The 22,596-nt window shown below is 36.7% G+C and overlaps 1 protein-coding gene across 1 annotated transcript in view; it reads left to right on the top strand.

The window, feature by feature from the left end:
• SLCO1B3 (solute carrier organic anion transporter family member 1B3) overlaps positions 1-18,515 on the top strand; it is a 100,177-nt gene extending 81,662 nt beyond the window's left edge. Inside the window, exons 14-15 of the mRNA XM_033222710.1 lie at positions 2,726-2,843; positions 17,620-18,515. Coding sequence (XP_033078601.1) covers positions 2,726-2,843; positions 17,620-17,863 — 362 coding nt within the window. The 3' untranslated portion in view covers positions 17,864-18,515. The remainder of the gene's footprint in view (positions 1-2,725; positions 2,844-17,619) is intronic.
• Positions 18,516-22,596: the final 4,081 nt, after the last annotated feature.

Raw genomic sequence — 22,596 nt, 5'->3', positions numbered from 1 at the left:
TTTCTATTTCATGATAAATGAAAATAAAAAGGAACAGGAAAATTGAGTGACCTAAAAGATAATTTGATTGTTAATTCTAGTTAGAGTCTATCTGTTAAGAGCAAGGAATCATCATGTTTATATTACACTCTTTCTAACAGAAACAGAAAGATGGGTGGTCTCTGAGTCTTTCCTTCTTTCAGAAAAATAAGAATATTTCTCCCAGGTATAGGCAGAGTGGAGGACCTTCTTTCCAAATGGAGACATTACTTAGGACAGCCCTAAAGTAGCTTGGGAGCCCTGGGAATCTGGTCAGGCTGAGGTTGTCTAAAACAACAGAAGTTGACATTAACCATGCCATTTCCCACTGCTTGGTCCTGTACGGCTGGACAGCTAACCATTAGCAGGAGTTAATGCAAAAGGGAATGAGAATTCATACTCTAGAACTAGGCATGTTGGATTAAGAGGATGTCCTAAATAAAAGAAAGCTCAGAAAATTGTGATTTATGGTGGCAAAGGGTAGGATTGTAGACTCCAGAGGCTGAAGGCCTATTTCTAAATATTCAAAAGTGATGAGAAAAGATTTAGGAAATGACCCTTTATCCCTTATTGCCATTTGCCTTTTTTACTGCACAGATACTTGTTGTTAAATAATGTCTAGTCTAACCTCTGTGAGTGCTCCTTTGTAAGAATTGTAAACATTATGTGCTTATTCCTGGGAAGTAGGAAAAGGGCATCATTCATCTAGGGATTGGTGCAGAGGACTGATTATAGCCTGTAAGTAACCACAGATGGCAGAAGGAAAAGGAAGTGGGAGGGGTCAGTTTCTGGGACCCTTGCAAGCAAAGGAAAAAGTATAACTCTATGGCCAAATTACCATGAAGAAGTTGTACATGAAGTGTATTTGGTGAGAAGGTCACAGATCCAGAAAGGTAAAAGGAAATAGAAAAGGAATAGGAGAGAGAAGATGAAGATGCTGCAGGGTTCCATTGGCTCTATCCCAGCATTCCCTTTCTTGGTCCTTAATCTTCCAGCCTCTGTAATCTTGGCAGTTCTCTATCTCCAGATTCAGAGAAGATACCTCGCTCCTAGAACCTGGGCCACAGAGGCTGAAAACAGCATCTGGGTAGTTAGGACTCCTTCTGATATGTTGAAATGAGACTATGACAATAGAAGAAATTGTTTTAGCAACATAGCATAGAAAAAAATGAATTTTGCCATTCTAATTGTAAACATCCAATTTTGTTATGTGCAATATATGGCACAATGGACCCTAAATGCTTCTGTGGGAAACATCCACACTTAGTAGCAAACTTCCAATTCATGAACAGTTGTCTTAAATATGATATATGTGTAAATGGTAGAAGACCTATACAGTGTATTAAACTAAAAGAGATATTTAGAAAACAGGTTATCAGAAGATTTACAATTCTAATAGGACAAAGTTTGTTACTAAACATTCACTTCATAAAGTTTGTTTAAACCAGTGGCATAATGTGAAGAAAATAAATTGTTGGCATCTTTTCTTTATTTTTCAAAGGGTCGCTGTAATTTTTTGAAATCTGCAAATTTCTCATCCATTGTTTCAGGACCAGTTTGCTTCAGATGCATTGGCCTCAGACAACATTCTCTTGTGATTCTACTATTTCTCAGTCTCAGAAAATTGAGAATGATTAAACGTAAAAAGAATCAGTGAAACATTCATGTATAAATCACTGTCATTTTTTGTGACAAAACAAAATCTGAAAAGTATGAATCACAAAACAGAACAAGAAAAAAGTAAAATCTTGTATGCTTCAATTCTGCCATCTGAACGATGGCTCTCTACTATGATGTCCCTCAAAATTTTGAACAAATGACCTATTCTTAAAACTAGAAGTTAATCTCAGAATTTATACTTCTCTTATAAACAACATATGTATCCCCGGAATGCTGCACATTCATGGAAATCAGGCACTACAAATTAAAAATTGACTTTGGACAAACCACTGAAAATATATGCACCATTGTGCACTAACAGACCACTAACAGAAACAAAATTTAGCAACAGAGACCCTAACCTGCAGCCTAGCCTGCTTTAGGAGATATTAAAAAGTACGTGAACTCAATGGAGAGAAAATGCTTGATTGTGGGCTCTAATGGCAGTAAGAAAGAGAGAAATAGTCTCTGAGCCCAGAAAGAAGTAAAACTGGTCAATAGCTGAGCACTCTTTGAAGCTGGGCCTGAACTTCATTGAGGAGGGAATCCCCGTGTAAGCATTTACTTTTTAATTATCTTAAAATAGTATTAAAATCTCCTGCCTTTACAGCAGTTGAGATGAGAACTTTTCCTTTTCTCATAAAGTTATAATTTAACTCTCAGTAATCCAGCCATTCTTGCCTAAGAAAAATTCCATAGGAACCAACATAACTTTCATGTTTTACTAACAACATTCCCCTTTTTACCAATCCGGCTTCAGTTAATTGGTATTGTAGGAAGAACAGAGTATACAGGCATATAATACTCTTTCTTCCCTCTGTATATAGGGAGAGAAGAGTAGATCAAATACATCTGTGACATCACCATATGATTTAAGCCTTTGCGATTTCTAATAATTTTGATTCCTGGGTGGATGTAGGCCAAAACAATGGAATAATTTTCCAAAACTTTAAACTTGTATTAATCCAAAATGTATCAATGTAGACTATCACCCAGTTACATTTGAAGCATTTCACTTGAATTGATATCTTTTTATCTTATGTTGCAGGAGGAATTCTAGCTCCAATATATTACGGGGCTCTGATTGATAAAACATGCATGAAGTGGTCCACCAACAGCTGTGGAGTACGAGGGGCTTGTAGGATATATAATTCCGTATTTTTTGGGTAAGTTGTCATAAACACATTTCATTAATAGATTTTTTTCTATGTTAATGTCTAAGATATAGCATTTTTTAGTGTGATCATAATATTAATAATGACAACTACCATTTAGTGAACATTTACTTTGTATTCACTCTTGTATCAAGCATTTTGGTATCTCATTTTAATACTCATAGAAACTGTAGGAAATGTATATATTTCTCCTTTTTCCTTAAATATGAAGAAAACAAGATTCAAGAATAATGAGCAACTTGTCCAAAATTGCACAAGTAAAAGAAATACAGCTAGGATTTGCACTTGAATCTCTTTTGATTACAAAGCTCTCTCCCACTGGCTTCTCCAGGAAGACACAGAATGACCAGCTGCAACTCTGGTTATATGGTAATGGAGGGAAAAAATGGAAAAAAAAAGTTTCAATACTCTTCTATTCATAGGCAGAAGTATCCTGCAAGTCACATTAAAATAACTAGATTATCTGCAAGGAAAAAAAAAAAGCTGCTGCAATTGTGCCTTACCTCTTATAGAAACATTAATGTGTAATTTATGTACTGACCAAATATATAAATTTGATTCCTGAAACTGTAAGTATTAGAACTACTCATAGTAGAATTTCTTTTAATTATCTAGGAAGAATAAATGTGTTTGTAAGTATGACCCAAATGCTTCAAAGTATAACAGAAAAATAATGGTGAAAGGATTTACATTGCTTTGTATATATACCCAATAATAGGATTGATGGTTTGAATGGTAATTCTGTTTTATATTCTTTGAGACATCATCAGACTGCTTTCTACAATGACAGAACTAATTTGTATTCCCACCAGCAGTGAATAAGCATCCCCTTTTCTCCACTACATCTTCAGTATGTTATTTTTTGACCCCTTAAAAACAGCCATTCTGACTGGTGTGGATGGTATCTGACTGTAGTTTTGGTTTGTAGTTCTCTAACAATCAGTGATGTTGAATCCTAAGTGAACTAATGCATGAAGAGAAAACCAAATATCGTGGCCGGGCGCGGTGACTCACACCTGCAGTCCCAGCTCTTTGGGAGGCCGAGGGCGGGCGGATCACGAGGTCAGGAGATGCAGACCATCCTGGCTAACACGGTGCAACCCCGTCTTTACTAAAAAATACAAAAAATTAGCTGGGCGTGGTGGTGGCTGCCTGTAGTCCCAGCTACTCGGGATGCTGAGGCAGCAGAATGACATGAACCCGGGAGGTGGAGCTTGCAGTGAGCTGAGGTCGCTCCACTGCACTCCTGCCTGGGCGACAGAGCGGGACTCCGTCTCAAAAAAAAAAAGAAAAGAAAAGAAAAAAAAAGAAAATATTGCATGTTCTCCCTTGTAAGTGGGAGCTAAACATTAAGTACATATGGACCCAAAGAAGGGAACAATAGACACTGGAGCCTACTTGTGGATAGAGAGTGACAGGAGGGTGAAGAAACAAAACTACTTGTAAGTGACTATGCTTATTTAAAAAAGAAAAAAGAACAAGAACAGATAATAAAATATTTTAAAATTTGCATCACACAATGTATTTTAAGCAAAGTTCAACAGCAGGGGTAAATTGGAAGAATTTGTAATTCAAACACAGACACAGCCAAATGTCCTATGTATGTAAGGGTCTCTTACAAATCTACAAAAACAAGCCGGGTGCAGTGGCTCACAACTGTAAGCCTAGCACTTTGGGAGGCTGAGACAGGCAGATCACTTGAGACCAGGAGTTTGAGACCAGCCTGACCAACATGGTAAAACCTTACCTCTAGTAAAAACACACAAAAAATTAGCCGGGCGTTCTGGTACATGCCTGTAATCCTAGTTATTACAGGGAGGCTGAGGTAGGACAATTGTTTGAACCCAGGAGGTGGAGGTGGCAGTGAGTTGAGATCACCAACTGCACACTCCAGCCTGGGCGACAGAGCAGGCAGGACTCCATCTCAGAAAAAAAAAGAGAAAAATAAAATCAATGCAAACATCAAATGCTAGCAAGAATGGAAAACAACAGGAATTTCCTTTCGTTGCTGGAGGTGATGTAAAATGGTACTGGAGTGTTGGAAGACAGAGTGAAATTTTCTTACAAAGCAAATAGAGTTATTGTATGATTAAGCAATCATACTCCCAGGTATTTACATAAATTAGTTGGAGACATGTCCACACAAAAACCTGTACCTGAATATAAAAAAGTGGAAGCATTGAAGATGTCCTTCAGTAGGTCAATGGATAACTAAACTGTGTTACATTCATATAGTAGAATATTAGTAATCAATGTATTAGTCTATTCTCACACTGCTATGAAGAGCTTCCTGAGACTGGGTAATTCATGAAGAAAAAAGGTTTAATTAACTCACAGTTCCACAGGCTTAACAAGAAGCACGACTGGGAGGCCTCAGAAAACTCACAATCATGGCAGAAGCCTAAAAGGAAGCCAGGCGTGTCTTCTTCTAGTGACAGGAGAGAGAGAGGGAGAGAGCAAAAGGGGAAGTGCCACACACTTCTAAACCATCAGACCTCATGAGAACTCACTCACTATCTTGAGAACAGGAAGGCAGAAATCCACCCCCAAGATCCAGTCACCTCACACCAGATTCCTTCTCCAATTCAACGTGAAATTTGGGTGGAGACACAAACCCAAACCATACCATTCAACCCCTGGTCGTTCCCAAATGTTCTTCTCACATTGCAAAATACAGTTACCCTTCTCAACAGTCCCTATGTCTTAACCCATTTCAGCATTAACTCAAAAGCCGACAGTCCAAAGTCTCTTCTGAGACAAGGTAAGTCCCTTCCACCTATGAGTCCATTAAATTTTAAAAAATTAGTTACCCCTGGCCAGGCACAGTGGCTCACACCTGTAATCCCAGCACTTTGGGAGGCCAAGATGGGCGGATCACGAGGTCAGGAGATTAAGACGATCCTGGTTAACACAGTGAAAGCCCATCTCTGCTAAAAATACCAAAAAATTAGCCCGGCATGGTAGTGGGCACCTGTAGTCCCAGCTACTCAGGAGGCTGAAGCAGGAGAATGGCATGAAACCAGGAGGTGGAGCTTGCAGTGAGCTGAGATCGCACCAGTGCAGTCCAGTATGGGCTACAGAGCAAGACTCTGTCTAAAAAAAAAAAGAAAAAGAAAATTTTGTTACTTCCAAAATATAATGGGGGCACAGGCATTTGGTAAATACTCTTATTCCAAAAGGGAAAAATTGACCAAAACAAAGGGTTACAAGCCCCATGCAAGTTCAAAACCCAACAGGGCAGTCATTAAATCTTAAAGCTCCAAAATGATCTCCTTTGACTCCATGTTGCACATCTAGGGCACACTGATGCAAGAGATTTGTGCCCAAGGCTTTGGGCAACTCCACTCCTGTGGCTCTGCAGGTACAGTCCCCATGGCTGCTTTCACTGGCTGGTGCTGAGTGCCTGCAGCTTTTCCAGGCACACAGTGCAAGCTGTCGGTGGATCTACCATTCTGGAGTCTGGAGGACAGTGGCCCTCTTCTCATAGCTCCACTAGGTAGTGCCTCAGTGGGGACTCTGTGTGGGAGGTCCAACCCCAAATTTGCTCTCTGTACTGCCCTAATATAAGTTCTTCAAGAGTGTTCCACCCCTGCAGCAGACTCCTGCCTGGACATCCAGGTGTTTTTTTTTTTGTTTGTTTTTTGTTTTTTGAGACAGTGTCTTGCTCTGATGCCCAGACTAGAGTGCAGTGGCATGATCTCAGCTTACTGTAATCACCATTCCCAGGTTCAAGCAATTACTGTGCCTCAGTCTCCTGAGTAGCTGGGACCACAGGCATGCACCACCACACCTGACTAATTTTCATGTTTTTAGTAGAGATGGGGTCTCACTACATTGGCCAGGCTGGTCATCCAGGCATTTTGATACATACTCTGAAATCTAGGAATAGGTTCCCAAACCTCAACTCTTGCTTTCTGCATACTCATAAGCCCAACACCATGTGAAAGGCACCAAAACTTGGGGCTTGCATCCTCTGAAGTCATGGCCCAAGCTGTACCTTGACTCCTCTTAGCTATGGCTGGAGCTGGAGTCAGTGGGAAATAAGGTGCCATCTCCCAAGGTTGCACAGGGCAGCAGTGCCCTGGGCCTGACCTACAAAACCATTTAACCCTCCTAGGCCTCCAGGCTGGTGATGGGAGGGGCCTTCATGAAGGTGTCTAAAATGTTCTGTAGATATTTTCCCCACTGTCTTGGCTATTAACATTTGGATCCTCTTTACATATGCAAATTTCTAGAGCAGGCTTGATTTTATCCTCAGAAAAGGAGTTTTTTTTTTTTTTTTTTCTACCACATGGCTGGGTTGCATATTTTCTAAACTTTTATGCTCTGCTTCTCTTTTAAATATAAGTTCCAGTTTCAGATAATCTCTTTGTTCACACATATGAGTAAACACTTTTAGAAACAGCCAGGTCACATCTTGAATGCTTTGCTGCTTAGACATTTCTTCTACCAGATACCCTAAATCATCTCTCTCAAGTTGAAAGTTCCACAGATCTGTAGAGCAGGGACAAAATGCCACCAGTCTCTTAGCTAAAGCATGGCAAGAGTGACCTTTACTCCAGTTCCCCATAAGTTCCTCATCTCCATCTGAGACAATCCTGAACTTCATTGTCCATATCGCTAAGATCATTTTGGTCAAAACCATTCAACAGTCTCTAGGAAGTTCCAATCTTTCCCACATCTTCTGTCTTCTTCTGAGCACTCCTAACTGTTTCAACCTCTGCTTGTTACTCAGTTCCAAAGTCGCCTCCACATTTTCACGTATCCTTACAGCAGTGCCCCCCTCCCAGTACCAATATTCTCTATTAGTCTGCCTCAGAAAACTAACAGTCATGGTGGAAGGGGGAAGCAAGTCATGTCTTCTCGTTACAACAGAGGAGAGAAAAGTGTGCAATGGGAAGGGATACACACTTCTAAACCATCAGATCTGGTGAGAACTCACTCTCCATCATGAGAAAAGCGTATGGGAATCCACCCCTATGATTCAATCGCCTCCCACCAGGCCCCTTCTCCAATATAACATGGAATTTGGGCAGGGACACAAATCCAAACTACATCAATCAATAAAAAGAAATGACCTATCAGCCTATAAAAAGCAAAAAATGAAATTTAAACTCATATAGCTAAATAAAAAAAAAAGCTTCAGATTGTATAATTTTAACCGTGTGATCTTGTAGAAAAGGTAAAACAATGGGCAACAAAAATCAGTAGTTTCTTGGGGCTCAGTGTGGAGAAGGCAGGGATGAGTAGGCCTAGCACAAGAGATTTTTGGGGCAGTGAAACTATTCTATATGATATTGTAATATTGGATCATGACATTTTGCACTTGCCAAACCTGTAGAACTTTACAACATAAAAAGTGAGCTCTAATGTAAAATATGCATTTAACAATGTATCAATATTTCTTCATCAATTGTAACAAATGTGCTATACTAATACAAGACATTAATGATAGGAGAAACTGTGTACATGTTGGGCAGGGAGATCTCCATACTTTCTATACAGTTTTCTGGTAAAACTAAAATTGCTATAAAATATAAAGACAAAAAATCATGAAACATTTTTCAAAGAAGTCACTAATGGTTATGAAACATAAAAAGATTGCAGTTCTGTTATTAACAATTATGTTATAATCGTAGTTCTGTTATCAATGAATAGGAACATGAACATCATCTTGATAATAAAAGAATTATAATTAAAAATTACCCAGATTGTCAACAATAAGAAATGTTGCTTGAAGACTCTGTTGGCAAAGTATGCAACTCTGAGCCAGCAGCAATACTTCTAGGAATTTATCCTACAGATATCTATACTCCCAAAATACTGAAAACAAAGTAAGAACCAATCAAGAAGATATCAATTAAATTAATAACGTGCATGCAGGCAAATGAATATTCTGAGTTCTTAAAAAAAGGAAAAATCTTTTTACTTACTAATATGGAAGCCAATTTGCAATATAATGATATATTCACATATATATTATGAGAAAAAAGGAAGCATTACATGAAAAATGTGTATGTAATATGCAATTATTTATGTAAAGTGGGGAATGTTTCTTAGTTCAGGTTAGATCTCTGGTGAAAACTCCCTGGATCAAATGTACTAGAAGAACTTTCTTCTACTTAACGTGTATATTCACTGTCTAACATCCCCAACAAGTAATGATCCAGCTTTTTCTGGAATTATAGTACAGCAGCATTCACCAGCCCACAAACGTTCTCTTAAATTTAAAATAATTATAGAAAATCTTTCCCTAAATGGGAGATTTATTTCTTCCCACCCTCCCTTCCCTCCCTCCCTCCCTCCCTCCCTCCCTCCCTTCCTTCCTTCCTTCCTTCCTTCCTTCCTTCCTTCTTTTTTTTTGAGACGGAGCCCTACTTTGTCACCCAGGCTGGAGTGCAGTGGCGAAATCTCACCTCACTGCAACCTCTGACTCCTGGGTTCAAGCAATTCTCTTGCCTCAGCCTCGTGAGCAGCTGGGATTACAGGCGCCCGCCACCACGTGGGCTAATTATTTTGTACGTCTACTAGAGGGGATTTCAGCATGTTGACCAGGCTGGTCTCAAACTCCCGATCTCAGGTGATCCGTCGACCTCAGCCTCCCAACGTGCTGGGATTACAGTCGTGAGCCACCACGCCCGGCTGGGAGATTTCATTTCTATTTATAAAAGTATGGAAAGAAATAACAAAGCAAAACTCAATAAATTTACTTTAAGAAAATATTTATTTTAATTGAAATCATAATTCATTTTAAGGACAATTGGCAAGATGCTCCCCAGAATCTCCCCAAAGCAATAATCACCAAGTCCAAGCATCAATGTAACATTTTGAGATGGCGTTACTTTAGTTACGTTAGTTTCAGTATGAAAAGACCACTAAAACATTGTTTTAAAAGCTGTACTAATTCTTTTTCCTTTAGTGAAGGTTTAGGTAAAAGTAAAAGGAAATGAAAAGTGGAATTTTAAAAAAGGGCAGTTCATTTGCCAGTTAATACACTGAAAGTTAAATGATTATCGTATGATTTTTTATAGATTTTATTTTTTAGAATAGTTTCAGAATCACAGTAAAACTGAGGCGAAAGCACAGAGATTTCCTATATCTTGCCTACTCCCATACATGCATAGCCTTCCCCATTATCAATATCTCCCAGCAGGATGGTACATTTGTTACAATTGACACAACAGATTAACACATCTTTATCACTCAGGATCCACAGTTTACACCAGGTTTCACATTTAGTGTTGAACTGTCTATAGGTTTGGATGAATGTAAAATGATACATATCCACCACTCCACTATCATAAAAAGTAGTTTTGCTGCCTTGAAAATCCTCTGTACTCTGCCTGTTCATCCCCGCTTTCCCACTAATCCCTGGATCCCTGGAACCAATAGTCTTTTTACTACTTCCATAATTTTGTCTGTTTCAAATCATATAGTTGGAATTATACATTCTGTAGCCTTTTCAGAGTAGCTTCTTTAACTCAGTAATATGCACTTAAGTTTCCTCTAGTTGTTTGTATTGCTTGATAGCTTATTTCTTTTTAGCACTGAACAATAATTGATTGTCTCGATACACCACAGTTTATACATTTGCCTACTGAAGGACATCTTGATTGCTTCCAGGTTTTGGAAATTATAAATAAAAGTTAATAATAAAAGACATCCGTGTGCCCATTTTTGTGTAGATACAGGTTTCAAATTGTTTGTGTCAACACCAAAGTGCAATTACTTGATCATATAGTAAAAATATGTATAGTTGTATAAGAAATTGTCAGACTGGCTTCAAAAGTGGCTGTATCGTTTTACATTTGCACCAACAATGAATGACAGTTTCTGTTGCTCCACTTCCTTATACACATCTAATGTTTAGTGTTCTGGATTTTGGTCATTCTAATAGGTATGTAGTGGCATCTCATTGTTTAAAATTGCATTTCCTTGATGACATAAGATGTAAAGCATCTTCTTATATGCTTATTTGCCACCTCTATATTTTTGGGGGGAGGTATGTGTTAAAGTCTTTGGCCTACTTGTTAACTGTTTAATTGTTGAATTTTGAGAGTTCCTAATATTTTTGAAAACAGTTATTGAATATGCCTTTTGAAAATATTTTCTCTCAGTCTGTGGCCTCTGATTCTCACCTTATCCTTTTGACAGTGTCTCTTACTTTCTCAGAGCAGAATTTTTTTTTGGTTTGTTTTTTTTTTTTGGAAATGGATCTTGCTCTGTTGCCCAAACAGGAGTGCAGTGGCACCTTCTTAGCTCACTGTATCCTTGAACTCCTGGGTTCAGGCGATCCTCTCACCTTAGCCTCCTATTGATGTAATCTTGTGATTCTTTTTCTTACTTAGTCTATTAATATGATAAATTATATAAATGATTTGTGAATGTTAAACTAGTCTTGCAAACCTGAGATATATGCCTGGATAACTGTTCTATTCAGAAGTTTTAAATTTTAATGAAGTCCTCCTTATCAATAAGTTCTTTCATGGATTGTGCTTTTGCTGTTGCATCTGAAAAGCCATAGCCAAATCCTAGGTTGCTTTCTCCTGTGTTACTTCCTAGGAGTTTTATAGTTTTGCATTTTACATTTTAGTTTGTGATTCATTTTGAGTTAATTTTTGTGCCGCCTACATTCATTATTTTACATGTGGATATCCAGTTGTTTCAGCACCATTTGTTGAAAATACTGTATTTTCTCCATTGTAGTGCCCTCATTTTTTTCTAAAGATCCATCGACAGTATTTAAGTGGGTCTATTTCTTGGCTATTTATTCTTTCCACTTACCTATTTGTATATTATTTTACCAAAGTCACACTGTCTTGGTTGTTGCAGCTTCATACTAAGTCTTGAGGTCAGGTAGTATCAGTCCTATTATTTTGTTCTTCTACTTAAACATTGTCTTGGCTATTTAGCATCTTTTGCCTCTTCACATAAACTTTAGAATTAGTTTGTCAATATCCAAAAAATAACTTACAGAGATTTTGATTGGGGTTGTACTGAATCTGTGTATCAAGTTGGGACAAACTGACATCTTGACAATATTGAGTCTTCCGATACTGTACATGAACATGGAATATCACTTCATTTTTAATGCTTCTTTGGCTTCTTTCATCAGAGTTTTATAATTTTCTGCCTATACCCTTTGTATATATTTTGCTAAATTTATACCCAATGTTTCATTTTTGGGAGTGCTAATGTAAATAGTAATGTGTTTTTAATTTCAAATTCCACTTGATTATTGCCGATTTATAGGAAAACTTTTCACTTTGGCATATTAATCTTATATCCTACAACCTTGTTATAATTGCTTGTTAGTTCCAGTAGTGTTTTTGTCTATTATTTGAGATTTTCTACATATAAATATGCAAACAAAGGTAGTTTTATTTCTTCCCTTCAATCTGTATACATATCATTCCCTTTTCACTTTTTTTTTTAAATCACATGAACTTTCTGTGTACCATGTTGAAAATCAATGGTGGAAAGGGACATTCTTGGCTTGTTCCAACCTTATCAGGAATGATCTGAGTTCTTCACCATCAAGTAAAAAATGTGTACAATTTTTGGTGTATATGTTTTTAATCAGGTTGATAAAATTATCCTCTATTCCTAGTTTAATGAAAGTTTTTGTTCACAAATGGATGTTTGATTTTGTCAAATGCATTTTCTGCATCTATTGATATGATCATGTGATTTTTTCTTCTTTAGCCTGTTAATATAATAAATTATATAATTGATTTTTGAATGTTGAGTCAGTCTTGTAAACCTGAAATACATTCCACTTGGCTGTGGTGCCTAATCTCTTAATGCAACGTCAAATTCAATTAGCTATTTTTGAGAACTTCTGCACCTATATTTGTGAGATGTATTGCTCTGTAGTTTTCTTTTCTTGTAATGTTTGTCTGCTTTGGGTATTAGGATGATGCTGACCTCATAGGAGACAGGAAGTATTCCTGCTGCTTCTATTCCTCTGTAGGAAATTGTAATGAATTGGTATAAATTCTTACTTAAGTGTTTTATAGAATTCACCCATGAACCCATCTTGGTTTGGTGTTTTCTGCTTTAGAAAGTTACTATCATTTCATTTCTTTGACAGATGTAGACCTATTCAGATGGTCTATTTCTTCTTGTGTGAATTTAGGTAGATTGTATCTTTCAAGGAATTGGTCCATTTCTTTTAGGCTATTAAAATTGGGGACATGGTGTTGTTTGTGGTGTTTCCTTTGGGTCTTTTTAAGGTCAGTGGGGTCCACAGTGATGTTCCATCTTTGATTTCTGATATTAGTAAATTGTGTCCTCCTTTTTATCTAAATTAGCCTGGCAAGGGACTCATCAATTTTACTAACTTTTTTCAGAGAAACAGCTTTTGTTTCCATTGATTTTCTCTCTTCATGTACCGTTTTAAATTTCACTGTGCCCTACTTTTACTATTTATTATCTTCGTATTACTTTGGATTCAATTTGCTCTTCTTTTTCCAGTTTGGTAAGGTAAAAGATTAACTGATTGATTTAAGATAGTCTTCATTTATCTCTAAGCCTGCTTTTGCTGCATCCATAATATTGGATGTTATAATTTTATTTTCACTTAATTCAAACTATTTTTAAATTTCTCATGAGATTTCGTCTTGACCCATATGTTTCCTAGAAGTGTATTGTTTAATCTTCACAGATTTTGAGACTTTCCAATGATCTTCTTGCTATTGACTTCTAGTTTAATTCCACTGTGGTTTAAGGACAGATATTGCATGATTTTCATTCTTTCAAATTTCTTATTTATTTATTTATTTATTTATTTATTTATTTTTGAGACAGTCTTGCTCTGTTACCAAGGCTGGAGTACAGTGGTACAATCTCGCTCACTGCGACCTCTGCTTCCTGGGTTCAAACGATTCTCGTACCTTGGCCTTCTGAGTAGCAGGGATCACAGGTGTGTGCTATCACGCCTGGCTAATTTATTTATTTATTTATTTTGTATTTTGTATTTTCTTTTTTAGATGGAGTTTCACTATTGTTGCCCAGGCTGGAGTGCAATCTCAGTTCACTGCAACCTCAACCTCCTGGGTTCAAGTGATTCTCCTACCTCAACCTCCTGAGTAGCTGGGATTACAGGCACGTGCCACCACACCCAGCTAATTTTTGTATTTTTAGTAGAGATGGGGTTTCACCATGTTGGCCAGGATGGTCTCAATCTCTTGACCTCGTGATCCACCCACCTCAGCCTTCCAAAGTGCTGGGATTACAGGCGTAAGTCACTGCACCCAGCCTTTTTTTTTTTTTTTTTTTTATATTTTTTAGAGACAGGGTTTCACCATGTTGTTCACCATGTTGATCAGTCTGGTGTCAAATTCTTGATCTTAAGTGATCTGCCTCCCTTGACCTCCCAAAGTGCTGGGATTACAGGCCTGAGCTATCATACCTGGCCTTAAATTTCTTAAGATATCTTTTATAGCCCAGAATGTGGTCTATCTTGGTGAATATTCTATATGAGCTTGGGAAGACTTTGTAGTCTGTTGCTATTTGATGTAGTAGGTTACATCTGTTATACTGTTGATTGATAGTGTTGTTGAGTTTTCAACTATGTCTGATCAAATTTTGGCTGGTGAATCTGACCTTTTCTGATAGAGGCATGTTGAAGTCTCCAACGTAATTGTGGGTTCATTTACATTAAGTATCCACTTAACATTGTCCATAGGTTCTTAGAAACTGATTTTAAGCAAAACAATATACTATGTACCATAGTAACCATTTTTTATACCAGTTATCTAAGGTGAAATTGGTTTCATTATACAATACATAATTTTACTCAAAATTATAATTTCCAAGAACCTGTAGACAATGTTAAGTGAAGACTTATTGCATTTCTCTTTGCAGCTCTATCATTTTTTCCTCACATATTTAAGCACTCCATTTTTACACGCTTACATGTTAAGTATTGTTCTGTTTTGTAAAAGGATAATAGGATAACTGATTCATTTGTTATTATGTAAAGACTTTTTTATCCTTCATAAATTTCCTTGCTTTGAAGTCTGCTCTGTTTGAAATTAAAATAGGTACTCCCACTTTCTTTTGATTAATGTTATCAGTGTATGTCTTCCTCAGTCTAATTACTTTTAATCTGTATGTCTTCATATTTAAAGTGAGTTTCTTATAGACTACATATAGTTTGGTTCTTGGTTTTAATCCTCTAACAATCTTATTATTATCTTTTGAGATGGGATCTCACTCTGCTACCCAGGCTGTAGAGCAGTGGCTTGAACGTGGCTCACTGTAGCCTCAATCTCCTGGGCTCAAGAGATCCTTCTGCCTTAGCCTCCCATGTAGCTGGGAACACAGGCATGAACTAACATGCCTGGCTAATTTTTTGATTTTTTTTTTTTTTTAGAGATGAGCAACTTTGTTGCCCAGTCTGGTCTCAAACTCCTGGACTCACTTGATTCTCCCATCTTGGTCCTCCAGAGTGCTGGGATTACAGGCATGAGCCACCATGCCTGGCTTATTTTGGTCGTTTAGTTGGTGTATTTATATCATTGACATTCAAAGTGATTACTGATATAAATTAAAGAATACTGACCATATTTGTTACTATTTTCTATTTACTGTCCTTGTTCTTTGATCCTATTTTTGTATTCCACTCTTTGTCTTCCCGTTTTGTTTTAATTGAGCATTTTATATAATTCCATTTTCTCTCATTTCTTAGCTTATTAGTTGTACTTTTTAAATAAAAATTTCAGTGGTTTTCCTAGCATTTGCAATATATGTTTAAAACTCATCCAAGTTTATATTTTAGTGACACTTTATTAGTTCACAGATTATGAGTACCCTTATAATAACAAAATAACCCTAATTCTTCTTTCCTACCCCTTGTATCATTGCTGTCATTTACTCCACTTGTCTGTAAGCAAACATACACATTGGAATAAGCATGTGTATTATTATATATAATTAAACACATGGTTTCTATTATTGTTTTGAACAAATGGTTTTCTATTAAATCAATTTAGAATAAAATTTTTTTTATTTAACCTTAACTGATTTCTTCTCTGATGAACTTCCTTCTTTATGTATATCCAAGTTTCTGACCTATATCCTTTTCCTTCTCTCTAACAAACTTCTTGTAACATTTCTTGCAAGGAGGGTATACTGGCAAAACACTCCCTCAATTTTTGTTTGTGTGATGGTGTCTTGATTTTGACTTAACTTTTGAAAGATAATTTCACATGGTACAGTATTTTTAAGTTGGTGTTTTATTTTTCTTAACAGTTTAAATATTTCACTTCGTTCTCTTCTTGCTTGCATGGTTTCTGAAGAGAAGTCTGATGTAATCTTTTCTACTCTATAAACCAGGTTTGCTTTTCCTTTTGTTTCTTTCAGGATGTTTTCTTCATCTCTGATTTTCCAGACTTTGAAAATAATAAACCTATGCATAGTTTTTCTGGCATTTATCCTTCTTGGTGTTTTCTGAGCTTCCTAGATCTGAGGTTTGGTGTCTGACATTAATTTGATAAAAATTCTCTGTACTGGCCGGGCGCGGTGGCTCAAGCCTGTAATCCCAGCACTTTGGGAGGCCGAGACGGGCGGATCACGAGGTCAGGAGATCGAGACCATCCTGGCTAATACGGTGAAACCCCGTCTCTACTAAAAGATACAAAAAAACTAGCCGGGCGAGGTGGCGGGCGCCTGTAGTCCCAGCTACTCGGGAGGCTGAGGCAGGAGAATGGCGTAAACCCAGGAGGTGGAGCTTGCAGTGAGCTGAGATCCGGCCACTGCACTCCAGCCTGGGCGACAGAGCGAGACTCCGTCTCAAAAAAAAAAAAAAAAAAAAAAAAAAAAAAAAAATTCTCTGTACTTATTATTTGGAATATTTCTTTTGTTCCTTTCATTTTCCCCTTCAAGTATTTCTATTATAAACACTTATGTAATCCTTCCAAAGTTCTTGGTTATTCTGTTTTTTTCTTTCTTTTGTCTTATTTTCCTTTTTTTTTTTAATTGAGATAAACTTAGAGATTGTTTCCTCAGCAGTGCTCTGTCTAGTAATAAATCCATCAAGGCATTTATCATTTCTATTACATTTTTCTTATCCTTACTGTTTCATTTTGGTTCTTAGAATTTTTATCTCTTTACTTACATTGCTAACCTTTCTTACATACTGTGTACATTATCCATTAGATTGCTTAACAAATTAGTAAGAGTTGTTTTAAATTTCCATCCCTGGTATTCCTTGATATATCTGGATCTGGTTTTAAGTCTTATTATTTTCAGATTATGTTTATTGCCTTTTAGTATGTGACTTGCAAATTTTTCTTGACAGCCACACAAAATGTATTGGGTAAAAGGAATTGCTGTATATAAGCCTTTATTAATGGGATGTAAGGTGCTGAAGAAAAAGTGGTTCTGTGGTTCTATGATAACGTCTCAATCTTTTAGTGAGCCTGTATCTCTGGACTGTGAACTTCAAACATGCTGCTCAGTTTCTGTCTCCCACTCCTTAGGTAGAATGAGAAGGCTTGAGGGGGCTGGAGTTACATATTTTCCTCCCTCCCAAAGGAAGGCTAGAGACAGCTGAGGTTTAGTTTCTGTAGCTTCATTTTTTAAAAAAATAATAGAAAAATATTTTATGCCCCAATGAAAAGAATAAATAGAATTTTTCTCTGAATATTTGTATGTGTAACTTGTTTTTCTTTCTTTTAAGGTATGCATACTGGACAGAAAAAATGTAAGATGTTTTACACATTTAAAATAATAATCTACTCTCTTTTTTCTCTTTTCACAGAAGGGTCTACTTGGGCTTATCTATGGCTTTAAGATTCTCAGCACTTGTTTTATATATTGTATTCATTTTTGTTATGAAGAAAAAATTTCAAGGAAAGGATACCAAGGCATCGGACAATGAAAGAAAAGTAGTGGATGAAGCAAACTTAGAATTCTTAAATAACGGTGAACATTTTGTACCTTCTGCTGGAGCAGACAGTAAAACATGTAATTTGGACATGCAAGATAATGCTGCTGCCAACTAACATTGTATTGATTCATTAAGATGTTATTTTTGAGGTGTTCCTGGTCTTTTCACTGACAATTCCAACATTCTTTACTTGCAGTGGACCAACGGAAAAGCCTATGAATTTAAATAAACTATAAAAAATGGGAGTTCCCATGGTTAGGATATAGCTATGCCTTTATGGTTAAGATTAGAATATATGATCCATAAAAATTGAAAGTGAGAGGCATGGTTAGTATGTAATACAATAAAAAATAATTGTTTGGTAGTTGTAACTGCTAATAAAACTAGTGACTAGAATATAAGGGAGGTAAAAGGGAGAAGATAGAATAATAGCCTAAATAAAGAGAAAAGCCTGATGCCTTAAAAAAAAAGAAAGAAAGAAAGAAAGAAACACTTTAGATGTATTACTTTGGTCAAAATCTAGCCTGGATTTATGCTATAATGATACATATTTTTCATGTTAAGTTTTATATTTTTCAGAAATTACAAATATTATTAATTTAAAATTTGAATTTGTGTTTGACTAACAACCTTGATGGATCTTCTTCCAACCTCCCATTAAGATCCTGCAGGAGAATTGTGAGACAACATATTATAATACGTGTTAAGTTTCTACTGGACCCATGGAAGTAGATAAGAAAAACTGACTTTTACTTGAGAAAGCAAAACCTATTGATAAGATGTGTCTTCATTGCATCTGTCTGTTCTCTGGGAGAAGCAAAATCTGTGTTACTCGCTTACATATTTGTTTGTTTATTTGTTGTGCATAAAAAGATATCTTCCACATCTCCAAAGCTGGACAAGAAATAGAGAAAATGAGATCAAATATTTAAATATTGCATTTTCTAGTAGTGAGGCAGAATATTTCTTGGCCTCTTCACTGGACTTGCAATAGAGGTGCCCTGTTTATTTGGTCTGCCATGCTCAGCGCTTTGCGGAAAGGAGCATGTGAGTGACCAAGTGCAGGACCATGCGGGTTATTCTGGTCATTGACACAGAAACAAGCTCTGTGAGTTTCCCATGGCCAGACCAGGTGCAAGAGAGTGAATGCTGGACCTGGCCAACCATTCCAGGCACCAAAACAAGAGTGAGTTTCATGCAGGACTGGCAGCCACACAAGGTGCAAGGGTGCTCATGATCCTGAAGCCCCAGAGGGGTTGTTACGATGCTCCTTTAGTTCCACCGTCTACAGTCTGACAGATGACGGCATGTTAGCAGCTCAGTTGGCCCCTTGTCTCTTTACCTTGGATGGCTACCCTCTGCCAGTGAGGGCAAAAGCCAGTGTGACAGCCTTTTCTGGGTACCTGCATTTAGTGGGTTCCAGGCCCTTATCTGCTGTCCAAGAAGAATGAGGTCACATTGATAGTTGAAGGGTGGTGAAGGTGGAGAATTTTAATGAGTAATGAAAAAGACTCTCAGTGGAGAGGGGAGCTAGAGAGGGGATGGGAAGGGCAGGTTGTCTTCTCCAAAGTCCTGCTGTCTCTTCCTCAAATTCAGGCTGTCTTCCCCACTCCACCAACTGAGTCTGTGGTCTTTGTAGGCACAGGATGGGGAGTGTGTGCTGATTGGTTTCTGAGTATGCAAAAATGGTTACAGTGAAGGCACCACTCAAAGGTGGGCATGACAATATAGAAAACCAATTAGGAAAGGGTAGTTATATCTAAAATAGGTGAAGGGTGGGGACCAATCAGGGAAAGCATGCCAAATAAGAAGACAACTTCTCAATCTGGTCTTGTAGCCTGGCTTTTGGACTTTTGGACTTTTGGACTTTAAACTGCCTTTATCTTGGAGGTAGGGTTTCACTGGGAGCCTGCCCCTATCTGCCTAGGCATTTGGCTGTCTCCTGTCACTATCAGGAGCATCACCTCTACCTAGTGAATGCTAGAGGTTGTAGTTTATAATTCTCAATTGGTTAAAAGATATTTTGTATCAAATCAACTGTAAAAATACATTTTAAAAGAAATATATTTATAGACCTACTTTAGAGATTCCAAATTCAAACATGTGTGATGTAGCTTGGATATCTTTAAAACATTCCACACGATGCCAGTATTCCTTGATAGACCACCATGGTACAGGAGAAGGTATAACTGAGGGTAGCAAAGTCACACAAAATTGTTACTAGAATATGGGAACCGGCCGGGAAGATATATATATATATATTATATATATATATATATCTTTATACCTGTTCTCAGCCTGTAATCCTGAAAAAAACTTAATCACACAAACAGAAATTTGGGGAAACCCACATACATGCTAGGTTTGTAGGTATCATATAACAAATCTAACAAATCGTCATATAACAACACACACACACATACACACACATATAATCATACATACTTATTGAATACAATGTGATGTTTTAATACATGTATACATTGTGTAATAATCAAATCATGGTTATTAGCATATCCATCACCTTACACATTTATCGTTTCTTAATTGTGAGTACATTTAAAATCCTCTCTTCTAGCTTTTTGAAATATACAATGCGTTATTGTTAGCTATAGTCACCTTACTGTGAAGTAAGTACCAGCAACTTATTCCTCCTATCTAACTGTAACATTGTACACATTGACCAACTCCTCCCCATCTTCCCCTTCCCTGTTTTTCCTGTCTTTGGTAACCACAATTTTACACTTAATATCTATGAGATCAATTTGTTTACAGTCTTCACATGAATGACATCATGCAGTATGTTTCTTTCTGTGCCTGACTTATTTCCCTTAACAGGCTCCAGGCTCGACAATTTTTTTGTAAATGACAGAATTTCATTCTTTTTTTGTGGCAGAATGGTAGTCCATTTTGTATATATGCCACATTTTCTTTATCCATTTCTCTGTTGATGGCATTCAGGTTGATTCCATGCCTTGGCTAAAATGAACAGTGCAATTAACATGGGAGTGCAAAATGACTCTTTAGCATACGTATTTCATTTTCTGTGACTATATGCCCAGTAGTGGGATTACTGGATCATATGTTGTATCTATTATTAATTTTTTGAGGAATATCCAAAATAGTTATCTATCTATCTATCTATCTATCTATCTATCTATCTATCTATCTATCTATCTCTATCTATCTCATGTTTTCTTTACCCATTTATTTCTTGTTGAACACTGAGATTAATACTACATTTTGGCTACTGTGAATAGGGATGAGATAAACATCTGGGTGCAGACATATTTTTATTTAGTGATTTTATTTCCTTTGGATAAATTCTCAGTAGTGCGATTGCTAAATTGTAAGGTATTTCCGTTGCAGTTATACTCTTCCCTTTGTGGCCATACTAGTTTACATTACCACCAACTGTCTGTAAGAATTCTCTGTACTCGTCATCCTTGCAAACATTTATAGTTGTTTTTTTTTTATGATAACCATTCTAACTGGGGTGAGAGGATAACTCATTGTGGTTTTTATTTGCATATCTCTTAATTTGTGATAGTGACAATTTTTTTCATATATTTGTTAGCCAGTTGTATGTCTTCTTTTGAGCAATGTCTGTTCAGACTATTTGCCCATTCTTTTAAAAATTAAATTGCTGATCTTTTTGCTGTTGAGCTGTTTGAGTTCCTTGTATATTCTGAATATTAATCTTCTGTTGAGTGAGTAGCTTGGAAATATTTTCTCATATTCTGTAGACTGGCTCTTCACTCTGTTAATTACTTCTCTTGTACAGAAGTGCTTTAGTTTGTTACAATCTCATTTATTCATTTTTGCTTTTGTTGCCTGTGCTCTTAAAGTCTTAGTCATAAAATCTTTTTGCAGACCAATGTCCTGAAATATTTTCCCTATAATTTCTTAGAGTAGTTTTATTGTTTCTGTTAAAACATTTAAATCTTTGACCCATTTTGAGTTTTTTTAATAGCATACGAGGTGGGACCCCTTTTTCGTTTTTCTGCATATGTATATTCAGTTTTTTCAGCACAATTATTAAACAGGCTGTCCTTGCCCCAGTGAGAGTTTTTGATATCTTTGTCGAGAAACGGTTGGGTATACATATGTGTATTAATTTCTGGGTTTTCTATTCTGTTCAACTGGTCTGTGTGTCTGTTTTTATGCTGGTATCATGCTCTTTTGATTACTGTAGCTTTGTAGTATATTGTGACCTCTGGTAGTGTAATGCATCTAGCTTTGGTCTTTTTGGTAAGAACTACTTTGGTGATTTGAGGACTTTTGTGGTTCTGTAGAAATTTTCTATTTCTGTGAAGAGTGTCATTGGTATTTTGATATGAATTGCATGAATCTGTGGATTGGATAGTAGTGTCATTTAAATGATATTGATTCTTCTGATTCATAAACATAGGATTTCTTTCTACATATTTGTATCCTCTTCAATATTTTTCATCAGCATTTTGTGTATTTTCTTGGAGAAGATTTTACCTCCTTGGCAAAATTCATTCCTAGGTCTTTTTTTGGAGTTCTTGTTAATAGGTTTGTCCTTCTGATTTTTTTCAGCTAGTTCATTGTCTCTAGATTTTCCTACATATAAGATCAGATCATCTGCAAAAATGGACAACTTGACTTTCTCCTTTCCATTTTAAACACCCTTCTTTATTTCTCTTTCTTATTTGCCCTGGCTAGAAATTCAGAAATATGTTGATTAAGAATGGTGAGAGTAGACAAACTTGTTCTGTTTCTTAGGGGAAAAGCGCTCTGGTTTTCCCCATTCAGAAAATAGTCAGATGTATTTTTTTCATATATGACCTTTAATATATTGATGCATTTTTCTTTTATACCTAA

The sequence above is a fragment of the Trachypithecus francoisi genome, unplaced genomic scaffold, assembly GCF_009764315.1.
Source record: "Trachypithecus francoisi isolate TF-2019V2 unplaced genomic scaffold, Tfra_2.0 Lachesis_group11, whole genome shotgun sequence".
NCBI lineage: Eukaryota > Metazoa > Chordata > Mammalia > Primates > Cercopithecidae > Trachypithecus > Trachypithecus francoisi.
This window is presented reverse-complemented; position numbering and strand designations above follow the sequence as displayed.